This window comes from Branchiostoma belcheri, unplaced genomic scaffold (genome assembly GCF_001625305.1).
Source record: "Branchiostoma belcheri isolate BF01 breed outbred unplaced genomic scaffold, Haploidv18h27 scaffold2, whole genome shotgun sequence".
Taxonomy (NCBI): Eukaryota; Metazoa; Chordata; class Leptocardii; order Amphioxiformes; family Branchiostomatidae; genus Branchiostoma; species Branchiostoma belcheri.
The window spans coordinates 3,525,223-3,537,884 of NW_017803490.1; the positions used below are offsets into that span (position 1 = coordinate 3,525,223).

The following is a 12,662-nucleotide window of genomic DNA, read 5'->3' on the forward strand; positions in this document are numbered from 1 at the left end:
TATTGGCCAACAATGCAGTTCTCTTGCCTCGCATCAAATTCGAGCCGCTAAAAAAGCCTGCACAGGAGGCTATCTAGATGAATAGTTTCATTAGGTTGGTAAATCAGTGGATGTTAAAGTTCTTCATGCACAGCGAAAAGAAAATTATTTTCCTGTGAACTTTTCAGTAAATCTTCCGCTACCGTCCCCAGCGACAACATTTCACCCTATTCACTCAATAAAAATTTGTTATGAAAATGCGTGAATTAGTGTTTCAGGGGGTTTGAAATTCAAATGTATGGCTATGAATTATATGACGTACCGCATCAGTTGTATGAGTAATGAGAAAATACTTGCTGGCGAAGTTTTAAAGTCGTTGAAATATTTCAGGTATCCATTGGAAAAATGTATAAAAATCACGCGTCAAACACTGAGCTGCACCCTGCATCTGCTTGGAGATTGGGTCAGTGACTTCAGGCAGGTCAGAGGTCATACCTGTCGTATTTTACTTCCGCCTGAGGCAACTTCACAACAACTGGTCAGGTCGGTGTCTGTCTGTCTCATCTTTCAGCTGGTCTGTTCAACAGGTCATATGTTTACTGGGTCGTGGCGTCTGACAGTGAAGACCACACACTACTGAAAGTCGGTCAACGTTTCCCAGATATTATACTAATTCTACTGGAGGCTAGCTGATAGCACGAAGTCAGTATCAGAGGTAAGTAGAGTTTGTGTTTTTCGGTGTCGACACGAAGTTTGAGTACTTGAAATAAGGTGAGAAACTCTACAGTACAGGTCAGTATGTTTTGTTCACACCGCCCCCCTCCCTACGATAATCGGATGATTTGATAGGGACGATTCAGGAAGGTTTTGATATCAACAAGGAGGTTTAAAATCATCAAGGAATGAACGATATTCCAAGTCAGAAGAAATCAAGGTTGGCTGACTGACATGTCTGTTCACTCTGTATCTGATGCATTTGTTTGATACATAAACGAGGTTTGAAACAGTATAAAATCGTATTGTGAGTTGTACAGTACAGGTATGTCATAATTTTCGCCCCTCCCCCTACAGTTTTTAAAAGGACTGTGCTGTCCATGTGTGATGTAACGTTAAAATACGCCGCCGCCAAGACATGGCGATGAATTCTGTCGTCCAAAGCCCTGGTACATCTCTCGTGCGCTCAATTTATAACATTCGGACGAAATCTGCTGAAATATTCCTGTATTTTGGAATTTTGTGGGGCCTGAAAGTGAGGTTTTAAATTTCACGGGACAGTGTTGCTGCAGCGCCGCTGGTATATAGCGGCTGTACCTGGAACTGCAGACAATACAATAATACATGTACTAGTATATACATGTGTACCATTTTGCTAGTTCCTCAATTAACAGAATGAATTACAAACTTTCCAAAGGCAAATACAACCATGTTTTAGAATAGAAGGGGATGCAAATACATTAAATAATGTACTTTAGAAAGTACAGTAACCATACATATGATACATGTATGTAAGCATACACTTCTAACTTCATACATATCTTTCGTGAATATGTATGTCATCAGTTAGATGCTAAGATGACAAACAAGATGCTAAGAAGGTTCTCGCGCCTGTTTAAGACGTAATGTCAACAAAGCGTAGTTAATCCCATCCCAGTGCCGTGACCCGTACCGTGCCTTACCCCCACGGCACTCGGCCGGTTCTCAACCGTGGCGGACAGGTCTTCTGTGACGGGCCGGTAGAAACAGGAGAACCGCCTGATCACAAACAAACCGTTCTCCAACTTTGACTCACCGCGATTTTGAGTTAGAAAACAGTTTATTTCTAAATATGTAATTTATGGTGTCAAGATTTATTCTCTACCTCTTTTTTTTACTAGACCACAAACATTATGAATGGGAAAATTTTGGTAATCTCCTAATAATAAAACACGTTAACAAATTCTTTCTTTTTTATTCGTGACACCAAAAAGCAAACCTTACACAAGTTACAGCAGGGAAGAAACTCCCTGAATTGCAAAGAGTTTGCGTACAAAATTACAAATTACAACGGACAAGACAGTCGATATGCACATCCCTTATATAATTATTACATATTACATTATTTTGTACCAAACAAACCTTCTGAATTGTTGTACTACACTGTACACGTATACAACTAGTTGCTTATGTTCGCTTCTTTTAATTGTTATCGGGATAAAAGACTGATAAAAGAAAGATGGAGGTTGCCACGGTGTTGTTACTGCTGATCATCGCTACCGTTGTGTACAACGTCTACAAATGGTACCGGGAACGGGAACGGATTGAAAAGGTGAGAACTTCTGTTGTTTGGACGTGGACTAAGACTTTATTCTTAGACACAAATTCTGACTTTCGTATACTAGTATTTCACATCCAGGGCACGTCACATACTCATATTAATTGAGAAAATATGATTGACTTGTGACAACCCCTACATGCTATACATAGGGATATATATTAAAGACTGTATGGATATTAGAAACTCCTCCAACGATTGTATATTAAGTTGATATCTCATACTAGCCACCCACTTTTGTATTAGATTAGCCTTATGAAAATGTAGTTGACATGTACTTGCTTAAGTTAGTAGATGCCCTACTTTGTACACTGTACAACTGTTGCGCAATAAAGTTATTATTATTATTATTATTAATGGGCTTTATGGATCTATTCTTTGATCGAAATATCGCTTAAGTGCTTATAACGTTATTTTCTTAGGTAACGGATAAGTCCGTCCTCATCACTGGCTGTGACACGGGGTTCGGCTTCGGGCTGGCGCAGCGGCTGGACGGGCTCGGGTTCCGGGTGTTCGCGGCGTGCCTTACCGAGGCGGGGGTCGGCTCTGTCCGGGCCGCCTGCTCGGAGCGGACCGTGCCGGTCATCATGGACGTCTCGCAGCACGACAGCGTGGAAAAATGCTTCGAGACGGTGAAGACTGCTATCGGACAAGGAGGTAGGTTTTTTAATCACATTTTTCTCTTCTTTTACATCATAGTAGCAGCAATCCTGTCGATTACATTATGTAGCAAGTGGCAGGGGATGGTCACTGTAATTCACTTTATGTTCAACTTCACAGTAGCAAAAGTTTACGGTCTGAGAAAAATGGACATGTTCACGGAACTATATATTCACGGTGGCGGCAGGTGCAGGAAAAAGAAAGTCCGGGAATTATTTGTTTGTTAACTGTATTGATAAGTTTACTGCACAGAAGTGACTGTGAAAACAGTGAATATAACAGCACAGTGAAAAAATCAGGAATTACTTTAGTAAATGCACATGTAACGTTACATGTATTCGAATGTGTCGCTAGAGTTGCTTACCACTAGTGTGTCTAGTAGTAGTATACTTTTTAAGGTTGTTCAATAAACAAAAATGAAGAAAAAATAAACAGAGCAGTACAAGTAGTTTGTTGGGCTAGAACACGTAAAAATAAACATTATGTATTTGTTTCCCAAAGTTTCACTCTTGGTTTTTATTTTTCAGGTCTATGGGGAGTGGTGAATAACGCAGGTGTGAGTGGAGGTGGTTTACCCGTGGCGGAGCTGTGTTCACTCGACAACTATCGCCAGGCCCTGGACGTCAACCTGCTCGGCACCGTGGACGTCTCACTCACCTTCCTCCCGCTTCTCAAGAGGTAAACAATTTGTTTTTCTTTATATCCTAAGCATTGATTCTACCCTTCTGTTGCGATAACTTCGACAATACCACCGTTTACTAAGGCCAGTAGCTATAGATGCTCAATCATACACGATAACGATAATCGGGCCAAGGATAAGTACTGTACTAAGTATATAAACGTTAGAACATTGCACCGGCAAAAGTCCCCGATCTGAACTAGCTCTTTTCGGCAAGTGCAATGAACGGGGGCCTACCTTAGTTTTAGGACTGCTACCGGTACCATTTCCAGTAGCGTGCATGTCAGGTGACTGTGAGTGACAACAGCCGGGATTCGAACCCCTGACCTTTTGGCCTAGAGACAGGGTCACTAACCATTAGGCCACACACGCTACCCTTGGTGCCGCCTATGCACTGATAATGTGACATTAAACCATCAGATAGTCCACATGGTACAATACCTAACGTTTGTGCAATACTTCGTGTTTCTAAGGGTTAGCTTATGTAGGATATGGTGGTAGGACTACCCCCATTGTTTGTGAATCCGTGCTATTGTTGTGTCATGCATAATTCATGAGACGGACCCCAGACCAGGTAGATCACCTCATTAATATTTCACACACGTCACAACCTGTTCGGTGAGTCGGTGGCTTGGGTTCCGTAAACAAGATGGCCGATCTGCAGGAGAATTATGTGGAGTACTACCAGGGAAAGTCGTCGCAGTGCGGGCTGTGCCTGCAGCTGGCGGAGCGTCCCCGGGCGCTGCCGTGCCTGCACGCGTTCTGCGAGGGGTGTCTGCGGGAGTACGCGCACGGGAAGAAGCGGCTGAAGTGTCCGGTCTGCCGGGAGAGGGTCAAGTTACCGTCCGAGGGCGTGTCTGCACTTCCCGATAACAATGGCGTCAGGTCGCACACCAAGAAACTCTCCGACTACGCACAGATCACCCCGTCCGAGGACACCGTCCGGGGGGAGGGGTGCAGAAGTGCGTCCACCACCCCTGGGAGGACCTGAGACTCGTGTGCCAGCACTGCCACGTGCCGGTGTGCCTCCAGTGTTTGGATGAGATGCACGAGGGACACAGCGCCGTGTCTTTCAAAAGGGTGTCCCGGCGCAGGAAGATCACCGTCCGTAAGCTGGTGACGGAAGGTAAGCGCACCTTAGACTCCTACTACACAACCCTGCAGAGTCTTCAAGACATGCAGAACACGCTGGACCAGGGTAAGAAACACGCCGAAGAAGACGTCCACGCAAGGTACGACGATGTCTTAAGGGGTTTGGCGGAAGAGAGGGCAACGCTACTGTTTGACATAGAGGACAATCACATGCGTAACTCAACAGCTATAGAAGCTCAGAGGAAGAGTTTAGCGTCTCGTGTGGGTGACTTGAACGACGCAATTAACAGCGCAGAAAAGGGTATGGAGCGGGGAGTCAGGGAATCTGACGTTCTTCTGCAAGTTTTGGACAAATGTAAAGAATCCCCTCCCCTTACTGACCCCCCTGTACAAGCACAACTTCCTGTCTTCATGCCAGAAGAGAGCCATTCTCGTGTTCTGGGTCACTTAGTCTGGGAGCCTCTTACTGCAAACAAGGACGCGGAAGACTCCGAGAAAGACCACCTGCCTCCAAACAATGCCACCTTGCTAGAGACTAATATTGACCAAGGGGACAGGAAAACACCAGAGCCGCATTATCCGGCGAAGGGTCACGTTCAGAAACCAGAGTATGTCAATGTACCATCCGATCTTATCGAAAGACCGAGTACAAGATCACCAAGTGCTGCTGATAGCGACAAGAGGGTAGACTACCCCTCCCCTCTAGCTAGCCCAAACCTTGGTCGTGCCAACTATAACGTCAATGGCCTCGGGGCAAGCAAGTCATCAACCAGCCCGGCGACGAAGGTAAGCCGTCGCGCCGGGTTGACGGAGAATACACGGGTACGTGAACCTATTGTGGGTTCAATACAGGAGCTGAGAGAGTTCAGGAGAGGGCAGGACCACGGCCCAGCATCCAGGCAAAGTCCCTTCTCCACGGACCATCCTCGCAGTCCTATAGGCAATGGCGCCATCACACATAACGACCAGACACGCGACAACACCGTTAGCCTGGGGCAGGGGAGTCCAGGGACACCGGCGGGCACGCAAGCGGTACAGCAGACGCCACGGCCCGCGGACATGCGTCTGTCTCCCCCTGAACACAGCCCGAGACTGTCAAGCGGTAGCGACATCCCTGACGACGGGTTCTACCATCACAACAAGCCCGAACACGGTAACTATCCTAACAGGAGACACAGGGTGTCCAGCGACAGTGATAATGTTGATCATCACGCTGTGATAGGAAGACCTGTAAGCGCCACACAGGCACAGCAGAGCAGGACAACACCGACGCACAGAGAAACGTCGTCAGAGGACGGCACACATGTGGAGTTCAGTTCCGGGTTCTACCGAGTCGTACGGGGGAAAAAGAAACGCCCCAAGTCATCAAGTGGCAGCGGAAATGACGTGAAATATGACCAACAGGAAACTTCGACTCATCGGCAAGAGACAAGCAATCAATTCTTAGATGACAGAAATGCTAATCGCACCGTTACACCGCGTCTTGAGGACCAAGTGATGCGAAGAACACCAACCCCCTCCAGGCAACACAGCAACAGGGAACGCAGCCACGGTGGCCCCCTGCTCGATGACGCCCCCTCGCGGAGTATTGATGAACTGCAGCTGGATCCCAGGGTGATGCAGCAACAGGACGAGATGAACCACGCCTGGCCCGAGGTGGTACCGAAACACATCGAAGACGAGGTGATGAAAGAAATCGCCCGCATGTCACACTCTAGCAGAGACTCGTCCGACAATTCCGAACCCAGACGGAGAAAACAAGTCGTAGAGGCACAGATTGAACAAGACGGTACGAAATTGGCTCACAGCAGGGACAATGAACAAGTTACCGATGTACAGGACCAGCCTTCGTACAAGAGAACAGCCGGAACAACCAATGCTGACGTTGGACCACACGGGGACATAGACGTCAGCCCTACCGGTGTACCAAACGTGAAGACTGGGGATATGACGCAGCACGATTATGCCAAACCTGTCACAGAAAAAGACCAGCAGATACACGTAGGGAGTCCTAAAGTCTCACGACCACAGTACCAGGAGAAGGGACGCTCCTCTACATACAGTGACGAGCTCCCGCCATCGCCTGTAAGCCCGGATTCGGACGTGTTCACCCCGAAATACGCCGAAGACAACACCGCGAACTCAGCCGATCTCCTTAATCTGGAGAACAAGAAAACGAAACACAGTCCTTCAGACGATGGTGGCCAGATTTCCAACGTTAGAGAGATCCCGAGACAAGTGGGCCCGAACAAACGTGGGTTGTCGTTCGGCGGGGAGGGTTCCGCGGTCGGCAAGTTCAGCGGGCCGAGTGGCGTGTTCGTCATAGCGGATGAGATCTACGTGGCAGACCAGGACAACAACAGGGTCCAGGCGTTCAGCATGCGCGGCGAATGTCTCGGGGAGCTACCAACAGTCGTAACAACATCCCCACAGAGTCCCACGAAAGGGAAACCAGTACCGATGGAGCCGCATGACGTCGCTGTGGACACAAACGACAACATCTGGGTCGTAGGATCAGACGGCGCGACGTCAGATTTCATCCTACGGTACGACATGGAAGGCCGCCCGTTGACGAAGATAGACATGCCCTTCACCGGGTACTGGCGGGGAGTCGCCGTCCACCCGGGCCGGAAGTTCATCGTGGTGTCCGAGCCGTTCGGCGGAGAGGTGAAGCTGTTCGCCCCGCCGCGAGGCGCCCTGATCCGGACTCTCGGCGGAGAGAGCGGACTGAAGGCGCCGTGGTACGTCGCCGTGGACACCGACGGGAAAATCTACGTCTCCGATTGGTCGGGACACTACATCTACGTGTTCCAGGAGAGCGGGAAGATGCTGATGAGGTTCGGAGGGGAGGGGAGCGACGAGGGACAGCTGCAGTGTCCGTGCGGCGTGTGTGTGGACAGCGCCGGGAACATCATCGTGGCCGACAGTCTGAATCAGCGGGTGGAGATGTTTGACAAGGCGGGGACGTTTGTCAAACACATCGCGACGGAGCTACAAGGACCGCAGGCCGTGGCGATAGCAGCAGACGGCACGATCGTAGTGACTGAAACAGACACGAACTCTGTTAGCATATATCACTACTGATTTTGAAATGGACACAAAAAATGCAATCTATTCAATCATTGCTGACTGAATATGAATGGATACACTATAGATAAGAATGGATAAAAGTGTAAATAGCCTGTATGGTAGCCTTCGATCATACTGCAGTGTGATGTATTTGGCACGCACATGCTGTGACACTTGTTGGAAGACTGATCCATTGGCAGTTTACATGAATTGGATGAGTGAAGCAATACAGTATAAGATTCTAGATCAATCAATGTACATACTGTAGCAGGTGAGGTATCCCTGCCTATCTTTGCCACTGCTATGCCAGTAGTTTGAAATGTTGCAATTAGTTCTTTTATAATTGATATTTTACTTATATTACGTGGTTGTGAACGCAGAAAATGTAGGTAGATATGTACTGCCTATACACAATCTGGGACTGAGCTGTGTTTTATATATCTTATAGAAATCAACGCAAGCTGATAAGGAATTTCTGTAATACCTAGCTGCCTTGTGTAGGGGGCTGATGACACGGTGACCACGTTGCATCTATGCAATGATGAATTAGATAACTATTAACAGCACTACGTCCTGCCTATGTTTAATTTATAGCTATTTGAGGCTGTATTAGCGCTTGATCATTGGTTTATCACCGCGTTGCCTTTCAAAAGAGCTTGTACACGTCTTTTACGACGAATAAAGTGGAAGTGGACTTAAGCTTTCCATTGCCTTTTGTATTATGTTTTCTGTTTCTTCTTCCGTTCCATATACTGACGTCTGACTTGGTCAATGACCTGAACCAGACCGTCTCTCACCATGGTAACTGGTGTTGGATTACATCATGTTGCAATTTTATAGAAGAAGGGATTTAGACTCCTGTCACCATATATATGAATGTGTCTGAGTAAGAATAAACAGAGCAGACCATATGCGGAGGTGAACATTATGCATTTGCCTTACAAATGTTACCTTTCTAGTTTCTATGACATGTTAGTTGTACACATGTGTATACCAGATAAGCACACGTACAGAATCAGGAGCTATCTACAATTTATTATCAGTCTTATATGTAAGAATTACTTTTCCTTGAAGATGCGGAGGACGACTTGTGAACGTGTCCAGCGCCATGGCTCGTTTCGCCACCAGACTGGGCCCGTACTGCACCTCCAAGTTCGCCATTGAAGGCTTCTCCGACTCGCTAAGGTAAGGCACATATTGATGCGTCTTTTGTACGATATTTTGGCGTCTAAGGTACGATACATTGGCGTCTAAGGTACGATACTTTGGCGTCTAAGGTACGGTATTTTGGCGCGGTATCTAATGCACGACATTTTGGCGTCTAATCCACGAAGTTTATGGCGTCTAATGTATGTTATTTTTGCGTATGATGTACAACATTCAAATGACGAGTACGTAACATATGGTTTTGATGCTGACTGTAGGCGATCCCTGTCCAAGTCGTTCGGCGTTTCTGTGCACTTGATCGAGCCAGGAGGCTACAAGACCCAGCTGGTAGATCCCGACAGGGCCCGAGCGGAGTTCACGAACGCCTGGCAGCGACTTCCAGCGGAACTGCAGGAAGAATATGGCGAGGAGTACCGCGACCAAGGTACGCATTTCTGTGAAGTCTGTGACGTATACAATCTGCACAGTATCTGCATGCACAGTTTAGTTAGGGTGGCACTGTTGTCAACCTTAAGCTTTGCCAGTAGATTTAAAAGTCTTTTTTTCTGCGCACATTACAGTGATGGAAAAGGTGATAGAGTCCTTCGGACAGCACGTCTCCTCGAAAATCTATGAAGTCATCGATGCCATGGAGCATGCGCTGTGCGCAGCCAATCCGCGCAGCCGTTACGTGGTTGGCGTCGACGCCATGTTGTTGCTTATCCCGTTGTCATGGTTACCGACCTCCATAGGCGATGCCATATTCTGTAGTGCTCAAAAGCCGCCCGTGCCTGCTGCGCTGAAGAAATCCCACTAATGACACTATGTTGTGTGTGTGTGTGTGGGGGGGGGGGGTATAATGGTTGTACATATCACGGAAGATACTCACTACTTATGGCATACTCAAGGTTTATTTTTGGCAACGTTTCTGGCGGTGCCTTCTTTGTTTTTTTTATAGTGTTCTTAGATACGACTTAAGGTGTGCAGTTTTTTTTCTTTTCTTGGTGTGTATGTAGAGGAATATTTCCAGAAACTCTTGTGAACACAGTGTATACGTCAAAGCATAATACCTTATACAAGAAGCCTTTTTTTAGCTGAGGTTTTTTTATCATGTTGAAAATCTGATACGTAGACTCTTAGTTTTTGCATCATGTTTTTCATTTTGTTCAAAACTTGGTTTGTAAATAATCATTATAACATATTAAAAGGTAATAGCATGAAACCATAACATTTGTGTTCTGGATGTTGTTTACAGGCTTATGGTAAATAAATTTTGTGGGGCAATTCTTTAAGAATGACTACTAAGATGTGCCCTGCAATTGTGCGTAAATGCTGGGTTTTCTAGTTTCTTGAAGTGGACATGGCAGTTACTAAAATTTTATTTTGACATAACTCTCCAACAAAGCGGATGTATATGTCATCAGCGAACATAAGAAATGTTGAATGAATGAATTAATTAGTTAATTAATAATCTGGGCGTGATCTATCCGGATATGAGTCAGCTTAACAGAAAAACAGCATACTCATCTAAAATAAATTACACGGAAACTAACGGAAACTTCCGATACGCACAATCCAATCTTACAGAAAGCAAATTTATAGCTTTCCAACCGCTTGGTCAATTCTTTAAAGAAACATCAGTGAGAAATAGGGACGATGTATTTTTGGAGTATCCAGGAGTCTTCAAAATGCGATCGTGTCTAAAAACAGGCCACCTTCAAAAAATAGAAGCTCTGTTTCAATGTTTACCCTAGTAACCATTGACGATCGTGGTTTGATGATGTGTTTGTTAAGTAGGCGGTCTTTCCTTAATGAGTTTGTAATGAGTGGTTAATGTCAGTTTTATTAGCGCGGGTCGGTTGTTGAGAATGAAAGGTTTCCGGTGATGTCAGGTAGATGTGAGACACCTTTTGCCGTTCACACGCGGCTGATGGTATAAAAGGGACCCTGAGATTGAGTTGTCCAAAAACCAGACCAGCGGGCGCCAGCGAGACAACCAGACCGTCTACACTTCTCTACAAGTCTCTACTTCTGTGCACTCCGGTAAGGTGTCAGAATAGTTTGAAGTAATTTTGCCATTTCTGAAATACTTTTGCTGAAAATAGTAATTTTCTACACTGTGCTCTTTGCTGTGTTTCATTGTACTTTTTCGTGAGAGACCTTGCTGGAAAACTAGTTGTTACCTCTTGTATTTTTTTCAACAAACGAATACTGAATTTTAAACAGTTCTTTTATAGAATGTTTTTATCAAACATCGTATTAGTGAAAAATTTCGTACTGGTTGAATGTTGAGTATCAGGTAAAATATATCAACTGAAATCCGTTTATCGTGATCGTGATGACATTATGGCATTTGAAATCTGGGGAAATGTTCTTGCCAGGAATTCGTTTGAAATGAAACCCAGACATGCCAAAATGCCGAAATTTCACATTCTTACTGGGCGTTTTATGTTACATATCTAACTACAGGCCCTGTTAGGATCCTAGCAAGTTAGTGCTTGAATAGCAACATGAAAACCATTTGGCATCCAACCATTTGTTTGATGCCTTCTCCTCTAGCACAAAAGCATTAAGTATTTCTATGTAATACACAGGTACATGTATTACGGTTTCCCTCCTTCCCTCCAACATTTTGGCGACGCCTAAGGTGCGGAGACATTTTTGATAGGTTACAAAACTTAGAAAATCAAATGTTAATTTAGATATCGATAAGTAACTACCAATGTGGCACATTTTGACGTTATTTTTATGTTGTTTATTACAGAAAAAAGACATGGCGACAACCCGAATCTTCACAGTCGGCCTTCTGGCGTGTATTGCGTTTGTTGGGGCTCTTCGTTGCGCAAGCGCTGCCGCCATACCAGATGACGCAACTTCCGGTACGAATGCTCTACTACAGCTGCGCCAAGCGCTGCACCTGATTGGTCAACAGCTGGATAGGATGGCCACTGCGCAGGTCAACCAAGAAGTGCCGGCGGAGGGATACGAAGAAGGCCACGAAGGGCGAACAGTCACCGAAGATCCCTACGTCATCTTCCGACCAGGATGGGGAAAGTAATCCCCCAACCGACGTGAACGACTAGCATAGAGACAGGACTGACCAATAACCATCACGGCACTTAAATTGATTAAAAGATTGCAATAAAAAAATGTAACACTTGACGATTAAAGGACATGCAGAAGTAACTCACATGGCTTGCGTCTGGTGTGCTTATTATGGGTTCACCACACCACGAAGTGGTGTGGTGAAACCATATTGCTTTTTCTGATGTTTCTTCTCCTTCTCCTCCTCCTTCTCCTCCTCCTGCCATACCTTTAAATGGATTCAGCTTCTTCATTTTAGGGCCTAAGGTCCTGAAGTTTGGTATGGAGGTACAGTGGGCAAATACCCCTAGGCGTTTTTAAATCATTGTGATACAGGCTTTTAGAATGGTTTTATTTGAGTTTTTTGGCTGTGTAATAGCTAATGTATTACTGTGTAAGTGTGCAGTGTTTACCACATTTGGACATGAGTCATCACAATGGCATGCAAGGCATCAACCAATAGGCATGCAGCTTTCCTCTATTCTCCTTGCTGATTGGCTGTTGGGATTTAACTGGCTTAACTTCATTTACACCTGCACAGAGCCATGCCATACTGACAGTATGTCTGTATTCAAGTGTTTTGGTAGGTATTTTAAGCTTTCCTGCTCCAGCATTGGAATGCGGGCTATGAACGCTTCTTTT

At 45.6% G+C, this 12,662-nt stretch overlaps 2 protein-coding genes and 1 long non-coding RNA gene across 3 annotated transcripts; all 3 read left to right on the plus strand.

The window, feature by feature from the left end:
- Positions 1-446: 446 nt before the first annotated feature.
- Positions 447-10,321, plus strand: LOC109468606 (retinol dehydrogenase 16-like). The gene is made up of 7 exons (XM_019766917.1): positions 447-522; positions 2,177-2,284; positions 2,713-2,947; positions 3,478-3,628; positions 8,865-8,975; positions 9,215-9,381; positions 9,518-10,321. Exons 2-7 carry the CDS (start codon positions 2,192-2,194, stop codon positions 9,751-9,753), a joined length of 993 nt encoding a protein of 330 aa, XP_019622476.1. The 5' UTR covers positions 447-522; positions 2,177-2,191; the 3' UTR covers positions 9,754-10,321.
- LOC109468567 (tripartite motif-containing protein 3-like) lies at positions 3,668-7,812 on the plus strand. Its single transcript, XM_019766841.1, is given in 2 exon segments — positions 3,668-4,582; positions 4,585-7,812. Coding segments are annotated over 2 exon segments (3,525 nt in total). The 5' UTR covers positions 3,668-4,278; the 3' UTR covers positions 7,806-7,812.
- Positions 10,322-10,420: 99 nt separating the features above from the next.
- LOC109468671 lies at positions 10,421-12,126 on the plus strand. The gene is made up of 2 exons (XR_002140135.1): positions 10,421-10,979; positions 11,701-12,126. It is a non-coding gene; the product is annotated as an uncharacterized LOC109468671 (long non-coding RNA).
- Positions 12,127-12,662: the final 536 nt, after the last annotated feature.